The 25,431-nt window shown below is 39.6% G+C and overlaps 2 protein-coding genes and 1 long non-coding RNA gene across 3 annotated transcripts in view; 2 read left to right on the forward strand and 1 right to left on the reverse strand.

The window, feature by feature from the left end:
• The window catches only part of FAM184A (family with sequence similarity 184 member A), a 78,428-nt gene extending 68,160 nt beyond the window's left edge, over window positions 1-10,268 (forward strand). The window contains exons 14-18 of the mRNA XM_050894659.1: window positions 332-478; window positions 3,471-3,588; window positions 4,307-4,411; window positions 8,022-8,224; window positions 9,957-10,268. Of these exons, the coding sequence (XP_050750616.1) occupies window positions 332-478; window positions 3,471-3,588; window positions 4,307-4,411; window positions 8,022-8,224; window positions 9,957-10,038 (655 nt within the window). The 3' untranslated portion in view covers window positions 10,039-10,268. The remainder of the gene's footprint in view (window positions 1-331; window positions 479-3,470; window positions 3,589-4,306; window positions 4,412-8,021; window positions 8,225-9,956) is intronic.
• Window positions 337-16,304, reverse strand: LOC127014978 (uncharacterized). The gene is made up of 4 exons (XR_007766257.1): window positions 15,971-16,304; window positions 15,356-15,517; window positions 2,849-2,982; window positions 337-1,149 (listed from the first exon to the last, which is right to left on the reverse strand). It is a non-coding gene; the product is annotated as an uncharacterized LOC127014978 (long non-coding RNA).
• A 3,072-nt stretch (window positions 16,305-19,376) lies between these two features.
• Window positions 19,377-25,431, forward strand: part of MCM9 (minichromosome maintenance 9 homologous recombination repair factor) — a 49,234-nt gene continuing 43,179 nt past the window's right edge. The window contains exons 1-2 of the mRNA XM_050894550.1: window positions 19,377-19,686; window positions 23,644-23,960. Of these exons, the coding sequence (XP_050750507.1) occupies window positions 19,377-19,686; window positions 23,644-23,960 (627 nt within the window). The remainder of the gene's footprint in view (window positions 19,687-23,643; window positions 23,961-25,431) is intronic.

Below are 25,431 nucleotides of genomic sequence, written 5' to 3' on the forward strand. Positions count from 1 at the left end.
TAGTGAATATTACCATACACTTAAGCTGCATTTCAGTGATATATTTTGGCATATTTTAGTAACAGTCCATTCAAGTGTTGGTTTTTGGTGGTGGTTTTTTTTTAAATTCATTATATTTGTTTGTTTAAAAAAGCATTAAAGGAGATGCATTTTCCATGAAATAAGCTAGAAGATTGGAGGACAGTAAGTAGTGGGTTTTGATGAATCAGTAATTCCTTCTGTGTTGTCTGATATTGTGTAAAAGCCATTAGAAGCATGGCAGAAAATCATGATGAACAAATGAGTCTGATTTTAGAGTAACTCTTTTTTTAACCAAAAATAAATTAAACAGGATGCATGAGCAAGATTTAAGCAAGAAACATGAGAAAGAGCTGGATGTCTTGACAGCAGATCACATCAGAGAGAAACAAAGCATGCTGGCAGATTTTAATAAGACCCAAGAGCTGCTCAAGGAAATTAATTCAGCTTTACAAATTTCGTAAGTTTTATTGCGTTAAAAAAATTTGTATGTAGCTGCGTTTGAGTGAATAGTTTATTCTGGTGTCCATAAGTTGCTGAACATATTGCAGAGATGCAGATATGCAAAAACCTCAATCAAGTATGGGGCCTAATCGTGCATTCTTTAGGCAACACAATTCTATAAGCTTTAGGGGAATTTAGTGAGATAAATTGTTAGGGATTTGAGACCGAAAAATTTCAAGTAGGAAAGATATTAAATCTGTGCAGTTCTTAGAAAATTGGAGAAAACATTATTTCAAATGTTTTTTCTCAAACTGTAATACATCTTTTTTGAGAACATGAGTTTCTTCGACAAGTTTATAAACAGTACAATATTTGCTATTAAGAAGTCTGATTATACCACGAGTGATGCAAACATTTTCAGGTTTGCTAACATAAGGAAAATTAGTGTCTGAAATGGATTATATGAGCATAACAATAACAGAATACTTAGAGCGTCTCTGAGTCAAAATGCCACCTGGGGTTAGACCACCTCTGGGCAGAAGTGGTGTAGTAGTGTGTCGTCCAGCCGGTGTTTTCCTGTCTTCCACATCCTTCATTCTTTATCTCTGTCTGTGATGTAACCCATGTGGTCAGGGTTTCTGGCTGAGGTTTCATAGCGCATTGGGGGTTCCTGACACGAAGTTGTCACTGAGGAATTTGTATTTGCAGCACAAAAGATTTATGGCAGAGAAAATAATTGGTTCTAAGTATATGACAGAAAACTTTTTAAAGTAAATATCAATTAAAATGGACAATAAAGCCCAAATGCATCTAATTCTTTCTTGATAATGAGCACTCAGAAATTGTCTTCAAATAAGATGGGTATAAAATTCTAGTTCTTACTCCCTTGTAATCGTCCACATGCACACTCTTGTGCCCTGATAAATGTGGTAACTTGCCATTCAGTAAATTAGGTGTAAACTACCTCCTGTTTACTGCATTTATCTTGTATGAGAAACATGCCTATGAGCAGCCACTGGAACTAGGTTTTGGAACTGTTTACCCTAACTTTTTCTCCCATGAAGTTGTTTGTTTTTCAGTGTCCTGAAATTTTCTGAATTTAGTTGGTTCCCTACTCCTGGTTCTTGCTCAACTTAGAGCTGTGAGGAAGCAGCCACTGGCCTAAAGACAGCAAACATTATCCAGGGTGCCCTGACCTGGCTTTCAGTGTGTTCTCTCTCTCTACTTACACTGAAGCAAGGAGCTGTCAACAGAGGAAACTATGTAAAAAAAAAAAACCACCCCCAAAAAAACCCAGAAGAGTTTTATGCAGCTGTTTCTTAAGTAACTGTTTCCAGGTTCGGCCTCACCTAAAGCATGGCCTTGTGAACATTTACGAAATGGAGAATCTATCTTACAGTAATTGAAAGTGGGTATCATTAATTAGGCTCTACAACTAGAGTCTTTAAATTACATATTATTTATTTGAAACAGAAAAAAAACAGTTCTCTGAAATATCTGCAAATAAGATGACAGCTGTGTGTAACTATGTACTATACTCTGGGGATCTGTATACAATAGCTTAACCCAGCATAAAATGTATGCACAAAAATTAAGCCAGTTGAGCATATTTCTGTTCTGCTGAGTCAAATGCCTTTTCTGCAAATAAAAACAGTCATGTTGTTCACATTCGTAATGTTTTATGTAAATACATTATATAATATCTCCTCAGATTATGTACAGGTTATTTGAAGGGTATAAATATAACTTAATATGAACTGTTTTTTCAGATGCAACTCAAAGTAAAAATCACATAGCTGCTTCTGAAGGGGAAATATTTATCTAAAGTGAGAAATTACATCTACTTCCAGGTGTCTTGTGGAATTAAGTTTGAGCTGACTTAGACACCTTAAATTCATGGATTTTTCTCAGGGTTTGTTTGGGATTTTTTTTTAAATTTCTTTTTTCATTAAGTTTGTTAGATTTCCTGAATCTGTTCTGAAACTTGGTTCACTAATCTACATGAGCGCTGAATATGTGAGACAAGTATTTTAGTAGTTTCCTTTGAAACAGTGCTTAGCATCATGGGCATATTTATGTTTCAAAGAGACACAGTCATTTGAAATTGTCACGTCTTCCAAACTTGTTTTTTAAGAAGAAACAAGGATATTTATGCAGTTACTTGTACAATTCCTCTCTCAGTTGGCTTATTTCACTTCTCTCCTTTAATGCTTTCCCACCGGGCATTTCAAATTTCCTCCTATTTTTTTCAAATGTTTATCAATTGTTACATTTCTCTTAATCTAGATATCCTAATATCCAAGTGTTATTGCTTTTCTTTTGCAGCTCATTCCTTTATTTCATCTCTAATGGTACTAAGTTGCTTTTGTGGAGAGGAATTAGTTACCTATTAGTCTTCACTGTTCTTGGATATCTTTGTTCCAGTATGTTCCACATGAACTGAGGAGGATGGTGCCAGCCTTGTCTGTCTATCCAGTTTCTCCAGTATCACAAGCATGCATCTTTATTCAGAGCAGTCATCTATAAAAAGAAAAATGATACTGTTTGTCTTCCTCGTCAAGAAAGTGAATTGCCAGCTTTTAAAATTTACGTTAATCTTAAATATAATGCGATGTAGCCCCTATGTTTTACATAAGAATCAATCTTAGCTATGTCTTCTGTAATTCTCCTGTCCATATTATGGTTTTGAATGCCTTATTTTCAGTCTGACTTCCAAGAGACCTTTTTTCAAACACCTAGTACTGCATGCACAAGAAGGATGTTAAGTTTTCAGAATTTTGCCCAGATTATTAGTTATGGAGCAAAGGCTATGGTTATTGTTGATTCTTTTTTTTTTAACTAGCTAAAGCTGAATGATAACATAGAAATTAATTTACTTAAAGGTGCTAAGAAAGTCATCTTCTGGTTTTACTCCCTGAACTCTCTTTTGTACTAATCGAAGATGTGACTATTCACTCATCATTTAACACTCCATCAGGCTAAAGGGGGTATTCTTCTTTCCTATAAAGTTTAGAAGAAATGGAAGAAAAATACAAAAACAGAGAATCAAGACCAGAAGACTTGCAGCTTATCTCAGAACTGAAAGACCTAATTGCAGAGCGGGACCAACTCATAAAGAAATTGATTGTAAGACTTTTATGCTCTCTTGATTTAATATCTTGACAGATACAAAAGTTAATCTAATTCAAAGTGTTTGAAAAGTATTTAAAGAACCAATCCTGCTAGCATGTTATTCATATTCTTTAACACATTATTCCTGTAGTTCCACTGAATCGTAATAGTAAAACTAATTAGATACAGAGAGTTTTGCACAATCAAGCATAATACATTATTACAAAAAATATTTCAGCATGACCTTGATCAGACATCTCCTATCTCCAATCCTGGAATAAGCCAGCCATGTAAGCCATATAAGAAATAGTCTCTTCTGTGAGGTTTCTAAGACCAATTTCCTGATCCACTGAGCTTCCCAAATTCAGAGCACCACACCCTGACTCAGATTAGTCTGATTAGATGCTGATTCAGAAGCAAGAAGGAACAAGGAAGATCAAATTAATTAGAGATCAGAAGTTAACTATACTGACTCTTTCCCAGTGCATAATCCATTAGGCGATGCTCACTCTCAGGAGCATAGAACTGCAACAGAACTGCATAAATAGAAATTATTTAGATTATTACATATAGTAATATATATAACATATTAAATATGAAATGCAATTTTTAGAATTAACAGTTTCTTTAAAAATGTAAACATAAATTTATTTGAGATCATTTTATAGGCAGATTTGGCCACTAACTGATTGAAAATACATAAAAAGAAGTTTCTATTTGTTCTTCTTTTTAGGAGGACAAAAAGTTCTATCAGCTGGAGCTAGTTAACAGGGAGACTAACTACAACAAAATGTTTAATGCAAGCCCTAATGTTGGTGTTATTAATCCATTGGTGAAGGTATGTTCCATGGACTTCATTGCTAAAGTGAAGAAAAAGAAATCTAAAGTTAGGATACAGTAAAAAGAAGAAATATATGTGTATGTGCCTGCGTGTATACATATATCGCTCTTAAAGGCATGTTCAAGGAACGTAGTTTTCCATTTGTCTCTACTTATTTTTGTGTAAGTTTGTTTCTTTTGTGTTGTTGAGAGATCCACTGATACTGTTGCCCTAGTTTGCTAGACATGTATGACATAAAACACAGTTCCTTCTCACAAACTGCAAAATGAAAATAGAAAAGTGACAGAAAGGTAACAGAGGGCAGGACTGTAGCATATAACAGAGAACAGTGACACCCATAACCAGTTACAGTTTCATAATTTTTCTTGGTTATTTTGGAAAGTGCAAGGGCAATTTCATTTTTCAGGTGGTGCTCAGGATGGAAGACTATTAGAAAGATAGAGGGAATGGGGACACTAAAGGAAGGTAAAATGGGGAAGGGAAAGAGTATGAGAGGGGCATAGAATGAGTCTGAATGGAGAAAGAGTAATACTGGAGAACTGGAGTGACAAACCAGGTATGGACTGGGGGGGGCAGCAGGAGATAGAAGTCAGTCTCTAGCCTACTCAGTTATTCTCATCACCCATACGAGTGAAAACACTTTATTAGCAACCTTTTCCAGTTCTCCCCATCCTGCTGAATAGCAGCCAGTGAAGGCTGCTGTACAAGCAGGCGTAACAGCCTCCCTGTCACTTCAAAAGCCAGCAGCATTCCTTCAGGAGGAACATCAATAGACTGCGGTAGGGTACCTTAATTCCATTTCTTTTCACCACCTCAGGAGTAAGAATGAGTCCTCTGACATTTCCTTCCTCCTTGTGATAACCCATAAGTTACTTCACCTGCATGGAAAGGGAAGAGATTTGTCCCAGCTGTAGAGGCACAAGAACTCGGGAAGGTTCTGAAGCAGAGGGTAACCCAAGGGGCACAACATGAGCAGCTCAGATGCCTGAGAGCTTCGGTGACCAAGGTTCAGGCTCTTATTTAAAAGGAGGTCTGGCTCCATTATTTGAGATCAGGCTGCGTTATTTAGCTAAGCCTTACTGTAGTTTCACATCAGATCAGCGTATTTCCCACTTCTGCACAAACTCTGCTGCAAATTGTCACTATTCTCCTACGTTTTTCAGGAGCCCAGCAGCTCTCATAAGCTTATCTGTGGATTCCTAACTTTTATGCGTAACTGCATAAAAGAACTTGGTTTGGGCCCAGTAGAGACAATACCAGGACTGCCAGATACAATTTGAATGCTTTGGGTTTATGTGATAAAGGTTGTTTGAAAACTTTGGAAGTTTGTCTGAACCACTCGTTTATAAAGATGTGAAATGTAACCATCAAGTATATAAGCTTGTGTTTTGTGTGAAATCTGAAGTGTTTAGGAAAAGTACTTCAACATCAGATTTCCATAGTGATAATTCATATATTTTTATAATATGCTTCTATCACTTAAAACTGTTTAGACTTTAAAACTGTCTTGTATGCCAGAACATTTTGATCTCTCATTTCATGAGCTGTTACTTTATTTTGTCAAAGCACGTACTGTGTTATTGGAGAATGAATGACAAAGAAACTGAAAATCTCATTCTCTTTTCTTTTTTGTAATAAAAAGACAGAATTTATGAGTTACTCTAGGCTTTGCATATTAAAGCAAAATTACAGCCATTGCAGTATGTATTACAGCTTCTCTAATTTATGCAATGGATCTGTTTAGTATTACATTGTTACATCTGAAGTTTCTTAATACTTTGCGTGAATTTCATGGAAACAATACACACGATTTTGTCTCTCCAGATTTGACTGCTTCAGAAGCATAGATTGTTTTATAGAGAATAAGATATAAACTGTAGTATTTTTCTAAGCACTTAGGTGGACAATACACATTTTCCAGAAATGAGCCACCTGTGAAGCACACAGATTTAACTACAGTGTGTTTAACACAGTTTTAATTACAGTGTATATTGCCTTGCAGATGTATTTTACATACAGTTGGTTACTTTTACCAAACTATTTTTTCCACCATAATGTTATTTCTTGCTTCTTCAGCTACTACAGAAGTAGTAAAGTGTGGGGGACAATCTTAGTTTAATTCTTTGCAGCTAATGATCTTTCACTGTGATGCTTAAAAAAGACTTTTTTTTCTGTTTTAGCTTTCTGTTCAATTGTTAGAGTTTTTTAATTGTATTTTGACAAACACATCCACCAGTGTGGCTACAATTAGTAGCATTTGCATCTGCCAACCCTGGAGAGGTCAGGCACTGAAATCAAAGCTAGCAGAGAGCTAAAGAGAAGAAAGTACAGACAAACAATAGGACTTTCTGCCTGTCTCTGTTTGAACTCACGCCCACCCTCAAATAGAGCAGGTCTTCTGTTTCAAGTGGAATTCTGCTGGAAAATATTATATAGAAACAACATGAGATTCCACTTGTCCTTCACTTCATTTAGTTCAAATTTGTGTAGTTCATAAGCCCCTGAGGGGTTTTTCTCCTAGCTGCTTTGTTAGGGTTGCATATTTGTAATTGAATGAAAGTATTTATTATATATTCAAGTAATACATAATTCATGAGACTAAATGAATCCATTCATTCAAAACCCCTATTTTTGGAAATAAGGCTTTTTTAATATTAATATTTTATTGTGGACATGGAATATTTGATGGAAGTCAGAAAATACACATGGCGTCCTGTCACACAGCTATTTTTAAAAAGCTATAGAATTATTTGAAGCATCCTTCTACATAAAAATATCTATAAAAGTAGAGAGGATAAATACTGATTCCTTTGTACGATGTATTATAGAGAGTAAAACAGTGATATAAAAATAAAATTCTTCAGTATTTTGAGTCCCTTGAAATACTATCCGTAGGAGTATAGAGAGTATGAAGAAAAATGTTCAGTTGTGCCATCTGGTGTCTAGAAGTGGTTAGCTGTATTAGCATTAGAAGCCTGGCCTTTTCCTTCTGCAAGAAACTGAACTCCCATGCAATCATCTTTTTATCTTCAGCAGTGTTGCTATAATGCTTGCTAACTATGAGGACGTAATTGCTTTAAAAGAAATGTAGCTGCGTTTCTAGGTTCCATGTTCCAGTTACCAAAATGTGCCTCAGTGATGGGGTGAAACCTGTTGGAGAGATTCACACCTTTCGTCACTGAAATTTGCTGTAATTACATTTGACAGCAGAGCTGTTTCACTGATATCAAGAAAAGATTTAAGTAAACATGAAAGGTTTAACAGACTAAATGACAATTTTGTGGAAAACTCCCTATCTCCAATGTCTTAGAGCAAAATTTGGAATTATATTGGAAGATCTCATATAATATACTTATTGATTATTACACTAAGTCTTAATAACTTAATCATCTTGATCAGAAATCTGATTTTTCTGCGAAAATTTGTGGTGTTCAGGTCTGGTCAAAGCAAATAGTAAAACTACACTTGGGAAAAAAGCCCAGTCTGTCCCAATTGCTCTCCTTCAAAAAAAACCCAAACCAGCCATCAATAAAACTTTTAAATTTGCAAATTTCCTCATCTGTCCTGGTGCAAGAAGCCTTCCTTACATTTGTTATTTTTAATGCAGCAAAAGAAGAAGAACGATAAATCATCAAACAGGTTTGTGAGTGTCCCCAATCTAAGTGCTCTGGAATCTAGCGGAGTGGTGGGCAATGGACATCCTAACCGCCTGGACCCCATTCCTAACTCACCCATCCACGATATTGAGTTCAACAGCAGCAAACCACTACCACAGCCAGTGCCACCCAAAGAGCCCAAGACGTTTTTGAGGTGAGCACTGCCTCACCAATCTTTTTTTTTCTTTTTTTTTTTTTGCTTAACTCAGGAAAATTTTGCATTCCTATTGAGCTGAATCCCACTTGCGTTATGAACCTTTCAGAGGTACAAGTAGTACTCTTATGGCATTTTTAATTTTTACATTATATTTGTAACCTCTTTATAGTATTCCTTTTTATTGTAGACCTTGTTGAAATGTGAAGTATTCTCTCACTTTTTCATAAGTCTTGAACTTTGAAAACCTCTTTAGATACTTTAACAGAATTCATGTGCTTCCAATTGTTTACATATATGAACAATTGTTTTAAATGTTTGTGTTAGTTACTGATTGTCATTTAGGAATTGATACTAGCACAGAATTTCTTTTATTCAGTATTATGTGATAACGGTTTTTATGTAAGAAAACTATTTTCTGTGCTACATGAATGTTTTGTGTTTCCCCTTTCCTCACCTATATCAAATTGTTTCATTGGAGTAACCTTACTACAGCAACAGGAAATGTGCATGCTTGGATGCTTAATGCTGAGCTTCCAGTAATCAAAACTAGCATTAAAGTCTCAAGTAATTCTCTCACAAAATAATATACTGAATTGAATAACTTAAAAATGGCATTTTAGAGGCAGGATTTTAATCTTCTGGCTTTATGTGCCTATGTATTAAATGCACCGAAGTGCTGTACTCCGTATTTAGTAGGTGCTGATCTCTTACCTCTTAAGTTGGCAACTTAAAGCAATGTGTAATTACCAGTTCCACAGTTGGTTGTTTACTCTCTCCCTTGGTTTAATGCAAAACCACATACCTAGCAACTACTAATTATAAAAGGAAACAAATAATAGAATCTAAAATAGGTAAGGGAAAACAATCTATTTCAAGAAAACAATCTTTTTTAAAAAAAGTACTGTTGCTTATTTTTTCCTGTGCATGTGATATGCATGAGTGTGCTCAGATATCTGTAACATGCATGTGCATGAACTCATGGACTGTGATGCTAGAGTTTCCATTCCAAATTGTTTTGTGCTCTGTATTATCCAGTAATACAGTAGGGATTATCTTATTACTGATTTTTATTGATAAAGGAACTTAATTGTGTAATTATATTTAAATTATTCTCTCTTGCTTATTCTGTGAGAATTTGAAGTGTTCAAGGGGGAACCAAATCTTGTTTGCAGTGCAGCAGTTTCTTTTTTCCTAGTATATTAGCATATTTTAAATGTGTGCATGAACAACAATGCAAGTGATATTTGTGATCGGTGTTAAGTATTAAAAGAGTGTGTATTTTTGTTCAGTTGCCAACCAGTCTTTGTGAGCACATGTCTACAAATATGATGCTCGCATCATATTTTTGAAAATTAACTTTACCACAGGAAAAGGATGCTAAAAGAGGACCTTCTACAGTCACGCTTTTCCAAGAAAATGCTTTTTGTTCTTCCTGAAAACCCACAGCCGTTTATGAGATTTTAAATTATGTTTTCCAAAATATTATTTGCCCACCCTGTAATGTGGCTTCTGAACTGACTTGTCCGTGCTGCTGATGCTCTCCAATGCAGTGGATGATCACAGATTCTATAGGGAGACATTAAATCATGTCCTGAGGCACACTGATAGTTAATCCATGGAAAAACACGTTCTTTACTGAATATTCTGTGACTTTTTTTCCCCTAACATCTGTAGTTATTGTGTAGTTGTGAGATAATTGTGTTTGTTTTTTTTCTTTCTGTGAATTTAGCCCTCCTCAGACTGATGCTTCACCAGTGGCTTCACCAGATCCACAACGCCAGGAGTGGTTTGCCCGATACTTCACGTTCTGAGAGATGATTTGGTTTTGTGGCACAGCGTGATGTGGACTGTTTATTAAGAGCATGACCTTAAGTAAACCCTCATGTGAATAAGCTTTCCTGTAATTTGTCAAACACTGTGAATGAGAAAGTATTTGTCTTTCTGATTTGAAACTGCACTGTATTTCATGTTATATTTGTTGGAATCACTTGACATGGTACTATATAATGTGTGTCATTATAACTATTATTTTTATTTAAAATGGAAGAATCTTTAAACTTTGTAATTACTACATAATAAATTTTGGTAGAACAAACATAATGCTTTCCCCCTTTTTCCTATAAATGTGTTTTCTTTGATTTCAGGTAAGGCTTTTCCCCCCAAAATAACTTAATTGCATGGTTACTATAAATACAATTTAAATTGTAAAAGGAAAAACTATCTCTCCCTCTCTCCAATTTGGGCAGGATATGTTTAATGCATCCCAATTCTATTCTGTTACTTTGTAGCAGTTTAAAAACTGTCTCTTTCTAACATTTAAAAGGAAGAATGTGAAATAAATCGAAACTAGTGTAGCTGCTAGCCTTCAGAGCAGAGTGATTTTGACAAGAGGATGAAAAAAGCCACAAACCAGGAGCTGTTCATTGGGGAGGAGGGTTGACTCCTTACCTGTTGCTCAGGAGACTTTGCCGTCTAGTTATAATCAAACATTTTATCATTGAATTTAAGCAGAAACTGCTCCCACAAGTTATGTATTCCTTTTATGAATATTAACAAAATCAAATGCTTGAAACATTTAGAATACTGTACTAAGTATCTCTGCATAAATCAAGAATCTTCATTTTGAGCATATAGTCCTGCTTTGGATAAAATTCATGTCTGAAATGAAAAAAAAACCAAACCAACCACCCAACTTTTTCCCATTTATACATACTACAGATACAGATCTTTCATTAAAACTTAATTACCCCTTGTCTATATTAAAGTTTTTTCTTCTTCTTAAACTGATACATGAAAATGTTTTTTCAGCTAGTGAGCATGATTCTCCAATCTACACCTTTTATGATACCAGTGTTGCTCGAGAAATTTGCTGCAGCATATAGAAAACTAGAGCTTATTGTCTTTTTTTGTATTTTTTCATTCAAAGATTACCACAAAGTAACTCACACTGGTAGTCTCAGGGAGAAAATTGTCTCTTTGTTTTATGAATGTATTTTTAAGCTGAATCTCTTATCTTTTAAAAACAGGAAAAAATGTTTGAGTTATTTGAATAAGGTTTTAGTTAGCATATACAAAGGTCTTGAACTTTAATATTTCATCTGAAGCCCTAAGTACATCCTTTTTTCACTATATGCACAAAGGTAAATACCCAGATGAAGATACTTGCTAATTACAATGAGTTTTGTATGTAGTATATGTATAAATGAAAAATTTGTATGTTTTCATATAAACAATATAAAATCTTCTAAATGAACATTTTAAAACTTCTATCTTATAATTCAGCTTGAAAACTCCACTGAAAGCTGTATTCTGGTGATGCTGCCGTGGATTAAAGATGTATAGAGCAGTTTTTCTGTAGCTGGTGGACTCAACTGTAGGTATATGCAACTTTTTAATTTTAGAAGAAAGCCATATTGGGCAAAATGTCAGATTTCTTGGCTGTTACCCAAAATAAAATACACTAGCTCATTTTGTTACAATGTTCTGAAGTGAGTGTTGCGTATTTTTTTCTTGCATGCTTTGCAAGGGCTCAGCCTTTTTCTCCCATCCTCCACTTCATTTGTACATTTTTACATAAGGAACTAATAAGTGAACAGTAATCGGAAGATGATAATACCTGCATTTACTTTACCTATTCAGTAAAAGGTGTGCCCGTTGGTTTTTCGCTAGTAAGCATTTGTCTTTCAGAAGGGAGGAGAAAGTTAAGCAGCACTGAGTTACCATGTCTGCCACAGTCAGCAGCTGTTCCACTACTGAATCAGTCTTAAAAACAAAACCCAACCAAACAGCAACAGCCTAAAATCAGCCTGAAGAAACTAGGAAAAAAAACAATTTTCTACCAAATGGCATTGAGAACTCTGTAACATGTATTCCTGAAAAAAGTTAGTATCTAGCATTTGGGATTAATACAGGAACTTGCATTATCACAATGCCATTGTGTTCCTGATCTTTGCAGTATCTGGTATTCTGGAAAAAGCTGAAAGTGCACATATTCATGAGTCCAGTTGTGCAGAGAGTTCTGCAAAGTCTCTGCTCACACGTGCATGCAGTCTTTCCTAGTTCAACAGACAACTCCGAGTGAGGAGGTACAGAATTAGTGTGAAGTTGCACAGTACTATTTACAGTGGTGGGAAAATCTTTTGGCTCTCAGGAGCTCTCTCTCTGCACTCTGACACATTAAATCTCATTATCAGCGCTTAGTGTAACTAATTACCCCAACCCTTTAGTTTTATTCAGAAAGAACAATAAAAAGTCAAAGAGCAAACAATAAAGAATGTAATATTGTCATCCTTACTGTGCTTCCTATGGAAGAAGGAAGTAATGGGCTATATTTGATACAGGGGCAAAACGCAGAAGAATCCTGTATTTCATCAGAACGTCATCGCAATAATCAGTGTTAAGGCCAGGTTCGGCCCCTCAGTCTGCGTTGCTCCATTTACTTCTGTGGTAAGAGTTTGAATGCCACCGAATTTTCCAGGTTAGCAGAAAACGGCTCTAGCTGACCCATCTGACACGATCTCATAGCACAGGGAAGAATTATGTCCCAACAACTGCATGGCTTTTTTTCTGCAGCAGGAATTGTACCCAGAAGGTATACTTGGGAAAAAAAAAAGCCCAAAGATGATTGAAAACCAAGCTGCAATCAGTGCCAACATAGAAATCACTTTATCAGATTGACTCCTTCCTTTTGCGTTTTTTCAGTTACTTCAACATACGTGTACTATATTTACCTGAGACTTCAAGGAAAATATTAGTCCTATGTGAAGTACTGGCAATAAATTACATGGATCAATATTATAGAATTTTTAACATTCTAATTTAGTCTAAATAAATTTTCATGTCTGCTTTTCTCATCATCTGTTATTTTGGAAGAAAAAACTGGGATTATTTTCTAACTGGTTTGAATAGTTCTACGTTTAACGTGTACACGTTTAAATTACAATTAAATGTCAGATTTGTAATCTTTGATCACTTTAAAGAGTAAGTATCTGTATTATAAAACTGGAGAATATAGAATATTTAGTTGTTTTGGGGGTTTTTTTTTAGGATATTCCTATCATCTTTTCTTCCTAAATGTTTTATATAATGCTGCAAGAATCTTTGTTTTCCTTCTTAAAGCAGAATATAATTTTTTCACTCTTGATGTAGGTAGTCTCTGGAACTAAACTTTCCTGCTTTTTGAGACTAGAAAACTTGCCACAAAGGACTTCCTTTGATGAGTTGCACTTCAAAACTGAAAGCAGCAGTCTCTTTGGGGAAAAATGCTTCCATTCCTGTAACTGAACATGGAGGGATTCTGAACTACAGCCCATGTTGCAGCACTTGCCTTTCTGGTGTGGCAGCTGAAAAGATTGGGGTCCTTTCTTCAAATTGTTAACAAACACACTATCCCAGTAATCATAGCTAGAAAATCCCAATATTAAGTTTTGGCTAATACTCACTTTTTTTTCCCACTCTGAAACTCTATTTAAAAACTGTAGGACATGAAGAAATCCTAATGAATAACAGGAGACTTCACTCATAATATTAGAAATCAGACCTGTTCACAATGTCAGAGCAATCTCTTGCTTGCTTAAGGTTTATTTTAAGTTATATGTGAATTTTGTTACATGACCCCCATGCTATCCATAGGTAAATTTCACTAATTCTGCACAGAGAAAATTAGACCCCAAGTTTTCCTCCTTTGCTGTAATTTACTTCCCTTAGAAGGAAAATGACTGAGTCACATCACTTAAGAAAATAGTGATCTTCAGCCTCCTCTGCAGTCAACAGGCAGCTTCAAGGGTGAACCAGCCCACTTACCTCCCTTAGTTGCATAAAGACTGTAGAGCAACAACAAATGTAAGTGCCTCTGCCGCCTAAATTTAGGTGTGAGGAACCCTAGCCTGTCTTTTTTTTTTTTATTTTTTTTAACCAACATTTGCAAAAATACGTTAGCTTTGAAAGATGCAAACTGACTTCCCTTACAGGAGCTGTGTTGCTTTTTTCCTGATATGTTCAATGTAGTCCAATACAGCACTGTTACTATTCTTCCTAGGCAAATGCTAAATCTTGTTTTACTATAATGAAGGTGAAACTCTAATTCGTAGTATTGTTGTTTAGCTACTTTTGGGTGTGGGGCATTGTATCAGTTTTATTTATGTATACGTTCCCTGGTAAAATCTTTAAATGGAAATACGACTCGTTTCCATGTACAATTATATACAGAAATCAGCTTGCAGTTCTAAAGCTAATTTACTTTGCAGTGTATTTTGGTCATATAAATAAACATCTGTTTCTTTAGATACACTACAGTAATTGGAAGTATCTGTGGATAGTACCGGGATCACGTAACAAAACCAGGCAGCCAAGCTGCAACAGAACTTTTCTTCTTCGGCGTGACCAATCGCTGAACTCCATTTCTCTTAATAATGGAACTTGTTATTTGCTGGGCTCAACATTGGGCTCTTTTACTGCACAACTGTGTTAACATTTATCATTTTCAAGCACATACACAATTAGACTACTCAAGCTTTGTTGACTGTACAAACTGCACTGCAAGTTCCTAGGTTAACGATGGGACCTATGAGGTGAACTACTGATCCACTCTGGAGTCCTGCACAGTCTTAAGGATGAGTTTATAAATTGCCTGTCACTAAGGCAACTGAGTTATTTTCAGAGTTAAGCATGGTATAGAGGCCTGTTCACAATAAACAGCTGGCTGAACACAACGAGAAGCAGCTGCCGCCAGCAGCACTGATAGCAATGTTGCTAGGGAACAAGAAGAGCCAAGCTTAAGAAAATAAAAGCATAATTCAATAATGACTACCAAAATCTAGCTTTGTTTTGACAGCGAGTACGCTTGGAAATTAACAGGCCTTCCACGTTCAACCTGACAGACGAACAGAAAAGTTTAGAGAGCAGCTAAGTCTTTAGCTGGAACTACAGCTGTTTAACTTCAGTTACACATCATCAGCGTGATGGCTGGGCACAAAGAAGAGGCAGCAGGTTTCAGGCTGTAAACACCACAGGCAGCCTCAGTCACAGCGGGTAGTAGACATGGCTTAGGGCAGAGACTGAAGCCCAGGTTTTACGGTCACATGAACATCCAACCATATTCACGCTGCTTAGTCTAAATCTTTACCTAACCTGTGGGATCCACGAGCCCTTCTCAGCACTTGCGCAGCCCTGCCGGCAGCGTCCCAATTGCACGCTGGAGTGGGACGTGTACCAGCCACCCCGACCACGGCATTAGCGGGCAGTTCTTGTGCTCTCCTGGGACATTTCCAGATTGAGGGCACACGCTATATTCTGTAAAAGTGAAAAACAGAGGAGTTTTTAGTCTTCGTCTTTTTCTTCATAACCACACAAGACTATCAGAAGCGACCTGAAAGCAAAAATAGTAATATTGGCTTATGTAAGAGAGCCATTCAAAGTGGAAAGCAGAGACAAACCAGGAAAGCATTCTGAGCCCAGGACAAGAGAGCTTTTCAGGCTGGTAACTGCCAGCACTGTCTCCATCCACTCGTTTGAGACAATTACTTTTTCTTGTCCTATTTTGCACCATGATTTCAAAAGGGGCTCCCTCACGGATTTTCAAATGGGCATAATGTATTTTTTTTATGACTTCTTGTTGAGAAAACATTTCTTCATTACTCAGCTAAGCACATAACTGTTACTAGTTATTATTAAATTATAATAAAATGATAAATACTTTAGTTTTTTTCTTGTAGGAACCACTACCTAATTGCAGCCTTTACACACCAATATCAGTTACTTGCTCTGTAGTTGTAATTAGCTGCTCCAGTTGCAGGCTGCTGCATTCGTTTTCATCCTGTTGCTCTAGTTGTTTAGGCTACAAACGCAGAGTCTGAGGAAACAGAGACAGACACCTCCAGGAAACCACAAAGATTACAGCTCTGCCATACCAGAAGCCAGGTAACTGTGCTGATCTAACAAATGTGTAGAAATAGCTGAGTCTCATCATTAGAAAAAAGCAGCCTGGTTTTGTACCTTGCAAGACAGCACCATAAACTGAGTAAAGTTGACACTGAAAGCATATTGCGGAGACAGGACTTGCTTGACACTCCACCCAGGATACTCTTTACCAGAAACAGTTTTGAATTTTCACAGTGATCAATTTATATATTAGGTGCAGATCTCAGCAGTGCTTTTGCAGCCATATCCATTCAATTGGTTAGAATAAGACCATTTTATAAAGCAAAATGTTTTTTGCTTCTAGAGACATATCTAGGAGTTAAAACATTTCCTCTTTATAACCCCCTGGAGCAGTCTTAGACTTCTGTTGTAAACACTGTTTCCTTCAGGTGAGGATTTAGGCAACATCTACAAATACTCTGAAGAAGTTTCTATTTGCAAACAATGCAGGACAGATAACTGAAGTTCTATCCACTGATTTACCAAACAGGAGTCATATGCAGGAATCCTCTTCCAATAGCTTGTGGAGTAGCAATTCAGAGAAGTGTGATTTGTGATTTAAAGCACCCGCAGTTCCACCTGAGAAGCTTTTGCCCGAACATTCCAAGACCCTTCCCTTCTCTGCTGGCCAAATATTCCTCGGATCAGCTCACGGATGGTGAGATATTCAATACAGTTAACAGAGGTGAAGCAACCGCTGTAGCTTTGTTATTCATTAAGATCACATATTTAAATATGATTGGGAGAAAAAACATGTTAGATATTCAAATAAATTATCTTAGTTTAATTAAGGCAGGTAAGGCAGTTACTTTACATACTGAAGCCATACATCATAACTTGAAAACAAGGGATCTAAAGGATATTTTTGCTTGAAAAGCATCGATTTTCCCCTCCACCAATTCTAAAAATTTGCATTAAAATACAGATTTTGTACATTTCTTCTGATACCTTTGTATTATAGAACTATTGGCACAGTTCTGACACCTTGGTGACAGTATGGTACACTTTCTGGTCAAGATCTTACACGGGCAGTGATTTTTGTTTTGATTGCATATCAATAATTCATCATTAATACAAGCCAACAATGGGAGGTCCTGGGAGTGAGGAGCTCAATGAAGAAGCTTTAAGATCCTTCAGATGCTTTGAAGTTAAGAGGACATTAAGTTATTCTCTGTGATATCACAAGGCTTGAATGGCTATATGAAAAAGATATTCAAATACATTACCAGAGGTACTGAGACACTGAACTCAATGGGGACAGAATTCACACGTGCAGGCACAGCACTTGTTAGAAGAGCACGCACATGTTGCAAAGTAACTGAAGAGGAAAGAAACGGGCATGCTGCTGGAGAAACTGGGATCCAGTTTCACTCCTTACACCTGGAACTCAATTTTGAAACAGAACTAACTATTTAAAAGACAAAATATTTCAAATAGTTAAAGAATGTCACTGGGTTATAATACAGGCTCAGAGAAAAGAACACACAGATATGAAACTATTCAAAACAACACACTGTAAATTCTGGGCAAAAGCGAAAGCTTTAGAGCCTCCAGCAAACCCTACTTTCTGGCTATATTAAAAATAAAATACCCAGACTCCTCAGACTTTGCTATGACATGCCCTCACGAAGAAGGGGGAATCGACTGGTTTGTTAGGCAGCTCGCTTTAAAGAAGCCAAGTTAGTCTTCGTGGGACTTGTAAACCGCGGGCAGGTGGGTTGCAGGAAGCAGCAGCAAATGCGAGCTTCAGCTGCCTTAGGGCTACCCCTGCTGCACAGCCCCCCTCTTCCCCCCCCGACTTGCAGTCCTCCCGCGTTGTACAGAGGAGCAGCGTCCCTTTGCAACGGGGGAACAGTGACTGAGACATCTAGGTAAACAACAGCGTGCAGCACCGTTGAAACAAGAACCCGTTGGTGTATCTTTTGTTCATGAGAAGCAGAGCGGCTGGGACACCCCCCGTACTCACGGAGCGCCCTTGTCTCCCCGCAGGGCGCCCGGGCGCTGCACTACTCGGCGAGGAGCCGGGCCCGCCGCCCCGCAGCTGCTCCCGGGGGGACCGGCCCGCCCGCAGCCGCGGCGGCCCTGCGGAAGCGACGCGTCCCCGCACCACGGCCGCTGAGGCACCTGAGGGAAGCGCCCCCTCCCTACCCCACCCGGCTCCGGCCCCGCGGGCTGGCGGCTCGGCGGCTGCTCTCCGCCCCACCGGCCCGCTCGGGGCCGCCGGGCCCGGGCGTGGAGAGGCGCGGAGGGGGCGGGGACGGAGTCGGTTCTCCTGACGGGTGAGGGAGCTACGGCCGCTGCCTCCGCGCGGCGGGAGCCCGGCCGGAGGGGCGGCGGCGGCCCGCGCTGCAGGTACCGAGCGAGAGCGGGGCGGCCGCGGAGCGCTGCCCGCCTTCGCCTGGCGGGGACGGGGGCGGTCCCGCACACACGCTCCGGCGGGGCCGCCGCTGCGGGCGCTGGCAGCGCACCCGCGGCCCGCGCTGTCCGGAGGCGAGGCGGGATGGGACGCGCTGGGGGCAGCGCTCCGCTGCCGGCCCGGCCCACCGCCGCCGCCTCACCGCACAGCGCCCGCCGGGCGCGCCGCGTTCAAAACTTGCCGTGGTGGCAGCGGCCGGGGCGGGAGGGGGAAGGCCTGGCTCCGCGCTGCGGAGAGCCCCGCGCCTGCCGCTGCCCGGGGCGGGGCGGGACAAGCTTCTGCTGCTGCCGCTGCTGCCTCCGCTCATCCCCCGCCGAGCGAGCGAGGGAGCGGGCCGCCAGGCGGTTTCGCTTTCTGGTATTAACGGAGAGGAAAGCCCCACCCGGTGCCCGCCACTCTGCCTGCCCCGGCGGGCGGGCGGGCCTAAAGAGCGCGGCGCCGCGAGGGCGGGGTGACTGACTGACTGACGGGAGGCGGGGCGGGGGTGATTGGCTGGCCGGAGCGGGGCGGGGCGCTTGGTTGGCGGGAGCGGTCTGTGAGAGGCGGCGGGCGGTGTGCGGCGGGCGGTGCGCGGCGGCGCGAGCCCGGCGGCTGCCGCGGTCCCGCCGGTCGGCCGGCAGGTCGGAGCGCGTTGTAACGAGGCGCCGCCGCCGCCCAAGCTCGTTAGCCGCGCACGCGCCAGCCCCGCCCTGCTCTCGCCTGGCTCCGTGCTGGGCTTTTCCGAGTGCAAAGTAAGTTTTCCGATTGGCGCGTGACCGTACCGGAAAACCTGGCTTTGTGACCGCTTTCTCTCGCCTGCCGGCTTGCAGGCGCAACATGGTGCTGAGCGCGGACCAGGTGAACCTCATCGGGCAGGTGTTCGAGTCCTACGTGCTGGAGCACCACAGGGACGACATCCTGGGCATCCTGAGGGAGGCCGACGACGAGGCGCACTATCCCGTCGTCGTCGACGCCTTGACGCTCTTTGAGACCAACATGGAGATCGGAGAGTATTTCAACGCCTTCCCCAGCGAGGTCCTCCCGATTTTCGACAGCGCGCTGCGCCGGGCTGCCCTGGCAGCGCTGCAGGCCGCCGCGGCCCCTCCGCAGCTCAGCGTGAAGCAGAACCTCCATGCCAGGGTGTCGGGTGAGTGGCGGGGCGGGGGCGGCAGCGAGGCACCCCGGGGGGCATCTCCCAGTCAGCATTGCCGGATGTCCTTACTCTATAACAAACTATCGGGGCGTCACGGGAAGGAGCAAGTTTAATTCTTGCAATTTGAGTGTTTGAAGCAGTAGGGAATGGCTGGTGTTTGTTAAACAGAAAAGAACACATGCAAACACATGGAGTTGTATAGACCAACCCGGAAAAAAGCTGTGGCCATCCCCGATGGCGTGCGTGCAATGGTTGGCATTTGTTGCTGGGTCAGGACTTACACCAAAGCCTTTCCGTGGGAAAAAGACTCCTCAAATCAGCAGTTGGTCTCGCATTATCTCTCTTGTTAGCCAGAAGGTCTAAAGAAAAGAAAAAAAAAGTTTTAGGGCAAGATATGTAGTTCATAGATTTTCTTGCAGGTTGACTTCCTTACCGTGTCAGTTGACTCATGGTCTTTATTGGCTCTAGCCATCTTCCAGAAGAGGCAAAGTCTACCTTTTGAGTTGTCTTGTAACAATTTAATCTGAAATTGTCAAATTTTATGCTTAACTAATAGTTATAAAATTACTTGTTATAAAATTGGAATAAACTGTTGGAAGGCATGATCGTTAATAGAAGATTTTGTCCTTTTTTCACTACAAGTTGATATGCTGTTATTCCTTATTACTAGGAAATTTTTAGTAGCTTTGAGGTGTGGTAAGTGTGGAGTGCAGGTTCTGGGGTTAAAACGCCTATTTTGCCTGTTGTGGGGAACTGGGGTCAGCAGTGGCAGAGTCCCTTCTGGTCATTTCTGATTGTAACTATTTGGAGCTGTCTAGTCTGCAAAGCCAGGAGCTGGTGACCTGTGTTTCCCCTCCCCTCCCCTGTGTTGGAGTGGTTTATGATCATTCAGTCTTTCGGCAGCTTTAACTTGGATGAATCACAGTTGTTAAGTAGACCTGTGTTTCGCCCCAGTAAATTTCATTAAAAATATTGTCATTAGAACGCATACATCAGAAATATAATTAGCCGTGGGTCCCGTAATGCTATTTTGTCAAGGTTTTTAGGAAAAAAAAAACAAAACAAAACAGCTTGCTACCTGTTTAGGTGGTATGGAGTTTGTATGCAACTGCTGAGTATGTGGTGTAAAAGGATGGCCTCTGTGTTGTACTAAGATTTGAAATGTCCGGCATCTCCCTGTACCTATAAAAGTAGGAGTGAATTAAAACTTTTTCCCCAGTGTTCTAGGATACATTTCCCCCTATGCATTTGCATCAATCATAGCTTCAGGGTTATTTTTACTCCAAGTATGATGATAAGCTACCAGGAAGTATTGGAAGGAGTAAAGCAAGGGGCAGATGTTTGCTGCATGAGTAGCTGCATCTTTAAGACATTCCTGCTCTGTTATCAGCCTGTTGCTGGAGCTGACTGTTCCTCCCACAGTGAAGTTTTGTCTGAATATTCCCTAATCAATGTCAGGCAAAATTAGCCACGTTTGATCAAATAGTTTTAATAACTGATAAAAGCAAGTCTGATTGACCATTGATGGAAGAAGTTAGTCGTCAGGCTCACAAATTACTCCATCACTGAACTGGATGGAAATTGGTGAAGAGCAGGGGGTGGTTATTCTCGTGTGGTCCAGCTGGATCAAAAGAACATCTGTCCATGTAGTTTGGGTTATGTTCTGTACCACTGAAAGGGTGGCTACTGAAGAAACAAAAAACAATAAGCTAAATGATCTGCAGGCTTTTTTCCACCCAAATTTTCCCATGATGCTGTTACCTTTTAAGTGGATACTGGGTTCTGATTGCCTTCAGGATTCTCATCTTGGAGTGCCGCTTCCCATTCCTACGTCAAATGGGAATGAGGAGGAGGAGGTGCACTCTTCTCGGTGGGAGCGGCAGGCAACTACCTGGAGTGGGGCTGAAGGGATCTGCGTGTCAGGCTTGGACTGAAGTGAGGAAAAGTGTTTTTGCTTATGCTAGGTATAAGAATGCAATCTTAACATGCTCATACCAATATGGACAGGGCATCTAGGAGTTCAAAGGATTCGGGGAATGTGAATATGCAGTGATTAATAATGGATGATTACGCTAGGTTCACTGAAGAAGGTAAAAGATGAAGTTCTTTATCTGAATTTTAGCATTGAAAGAATTTGATTGTATAACTTCTCCTTTTGCTACAAATCCATTAAAAGATTTTTCCTTGCTTACAGTAGCCTGAGCACCACTGTGTCTGTTACTGATGGCCAAGCTGCTTCTAATAGTTCAGTTTTACACATTATTACTAATACAGTAAAACTGATTCAAAGAGGCACATACTCAATTAAAGAGTTTGTCAAGCAGTCTAATATGATCAGAATGAAGGCTCTTTTCTTCCCCATCCAGACTCTTGTCTCTTCAGTATTCACAGCGATGGTCATATTTTATATCCTGACAGCAGTGCTGCAGCTCTCTCTAGTGTAAGATGTGTTGTATTTTGCAAAGGTTGTTGAGCTGCACCAATACTGAGCTGGGAAAAAAAGATGCCAAACAGTTGGCATAATAATGGATTTTATCTTTTTTTGCCTGAACTGAATAGAAATGCAAACCCGTGGGAGAAAAAGAATTTTCAACAGGTTTGGTAGAATATGTAAATAGCTTTGTTACAGTCAACTAGAAAAATTTGTTTGCAGTTCTACATAATACTTTATTTCTTTTCCAGATTATTTAATTCCTTTATTCCTTCCTACTTTACTTTTTTTTTTACTTTATTCTTTTACCTTTTAAAATTAGCTTAATATTTAAAAATATTTTGTTTAAACAAAAGCAAAAGGTCAAACACTTTGCTTAAAAGCATCAAAACAGAATGTTTCAGCATATCTGAAATGAAGCATTTGGTTTTGAAAACACTGAAATAAATATATGATGTCTTTTTTTTTAGCAGCCAAAGCTACTAAGAAGATTTGACCTAAATACACAAATAGTTTGGTCCCCTTAGAAACATCATTTTCCAGCAGATTTATTATTTTGCATCTCTGTTTCCTAGCTCTGTTTTGGAAGTAAAGCTAGGAAATTATTTTAAGAGCAGGTAATTTCTTTTTAAGTTGATAATTATTAGTATCTTGTAGTTCATATACTAACTTCTGAAGAGGCAATATTTTGATGCTGTCCTCCAGTATGCATTTCGGAGACCGTTTATTTTTATAAAGACTTTGTAGGCTGTTGAGGTAGATTAATCTTCCTGAGGATTTCTGCTGCTGTGGTGCTAAGTGATGGCCACATGGGTGAACGCCAGAGCAGGATCAGTACACCACAGAACTGGCTGTTGGGGTGGAATTAAAGGAGAGCGAGTGCCACAAAAATGTTCTGTCACTGTTCATTTGAACGTACAAGTGAATTTGCTTTGGTTGTGTTCATAATCCCTTTATATTCTTTTTATGCCAACTTCCTTATGCTTGAGGTTTACTGGTATGCAATGTGGATTTAAGGTCAAATGCTCACAGACTATGAATTTTAAATTTGCTTAGACTTGAGAATTCACACAAGATTAGGAGTTACACTTGTTTAACTGTGGGAATAACATTGAACCACAATTAAGTAGCATAACTAAAATTTTGTAGTTGAGATAAACCAGTTGTAGAATAAATGGCATTTGCCAAAAGATCATTTAAATTAATAAGTAGATCTGAGAACATCAGGATCTATTTCCACGAATGGAAACTGTTCATGACTATTCAGCCCTTGGCAAAAGTAGGACAGTAAAATGGCAACATTTTCTGTTAGTGCTCAGTGTCTGATGATTTTCACTATCTGAGGCCAGTGAATCAGGTTTATGGTACAACAGATGAACTGTTGAATCACATTTATGAAACAGTAATAACAATGGCTACTGTTAATATATCTGGCATTTTTTCTAGTCTTTCTGTTTAACTGCATTTAAGTCCATGTTCTATATACATAGCCTTATGCTGCACATATTTTTGTTTAACAGGTTTGCCTGTTTGCCCAGAGCTGACTCGAGAGCACATTCCTAAAACCAGGGATGTGGGTCACTTTTTGTCTGTTACTGGGACTGTCATACGTACCAGTTTGGTGAAAGTTTTGGAATTTGAACGGAGTTATATCTGCGATAAGTGCAAGCATGTGTTTGTCGTCAAGGCTGACTTTGAACAGTACTACACATTCTGTCGTCCATCAGCCTGCCTTAATGAAGAAGGCTGCCGCTCAACCAAGTTCACGTGTCTCTCCGGAACAACCTCTTCTCGTACCTGCTGCAGAGACTATCAAGAAATCAAAATTCAGGAACAGGTACAAAAAAGAAAGATGGAGAAAAAGGGGACGGTATTAAGGTATAGATGTCTTAAGTACAAAAAGAATTAACTTACTAAAGAAGGCATTTGGGGGGGCTTAATTTCCTGCTGGAATAAGGTAACTGTGCTAATTTTAGTGAGACTGTTCATGCTTACATCAGAATTAAGTTTATCCCATTTTCATTGATAAGTTTTACATGCTAAGATAAGTGGAAAAGTTTTACAGATTCTACTGTTGTTTAAAACAAATGCCTGAGAAGACTAAAAGAAGCCAGACAGCCTGTTGGTCAGAGATTTCCAGTCAAAGAGTTAAAAGTTCAGGCATATGTTGACTAGACTTCCATTATTAGGTAACTCCATTCAATATTGTACAAAACACCTGGGGTTAGTGCATAGATGAAATTTCCATGTTGAATCCTTACAACACCAAGTGTGCATTGTTTCTCTAAGTGCTTACTGTACGTGATGCTGATGTTCAACACTGCTTGTAAGGGCTAAAGCTAGCCCAGTGGTGGCCAAGGCCAGCTGTAGCGGTGCAGTATGGTCAATACACGGTATCTGCAAATGTCTGTTCCCTTCAGCCAATATTGAATTTAACAATTATTGAATATGTGATCCTTACAGAATTTGCATTCGTTTTTCTGAAGGTAGCCCTGGGTAGAAGTACAGCTAAGCTGGAGGGGTAAGAAGCAATTGGGCCTCTTTTTATGGTAGCACATAACTAAGACAAAATTGGCACAGGAAAATCTACAGTGTATGAAAACTGGGCATAAGTAGGCTATATTGCAGGCAATGTTTCTGTGGTTATTTATATGTTCAGTGCCTTTTTCATAAATCTTTTCTAAGATATCCTCAGTTGTTTCAGGGTTTTGATTTTATAAATTAAGAGGATAGTGGTGCCAATCTACATGCAAGATGTATGAAACCAGAAATGTATGAAATTAGAAACGAGGCTCTTAGAAGTTCAGAATAGCAAAAAAGTAAGGGAGTAAAACTATTTCTAGGAAATAAGCCCTATGTCGCATGTTCATATAAAGATTGTTTCTGACATATGGTTTCTATAACATTTTTTTTGTTTTACTGTGTGACACACAGATCTCTATGATGGGAAGGATTTTCAGCAGCATGAGCTTATTAAACACAGTAAAGTTAAACCGGGAATGAATTTCACTCGTGTTTCCTCCTGAGCTCTGCAAGTAACTGTGTATGTGCCACCAGTACTGACAGTGATGTGAACTGCCTGTGGCCATTTAGATAATATACAAGGGTGAATTAACCTTCCTAGGCACTAGAGAGTGAATAAATCTAGAATTCTAGCATGTATGACCTGTGCTGCAGAACGAAAAGGTACTTCTGATTGTTGTTCTTGTGCAGTGGATATTCTAAAAACTATTGCAAGCTTTAAGTGTAAATGGAAAGCTTGCTGGTTGGAAATACACTGTGACAAGATTGGATAGACTTTGCCCTGG

The sequence above is a fragment of the Gymnogyps californianus genome, chromosome 3, assembly GCF_018139145.2.
Source record: "Gymnogyps californianus isolate 813 chromosome 3, ASM1813914v2, whole genome shotgun sequence".
NCBI lineage: Eukaryota > Metazoa > Chordata > Aves > Accipitriformes > Cathartidae > Gymnogyps > Gymnogyps californianus.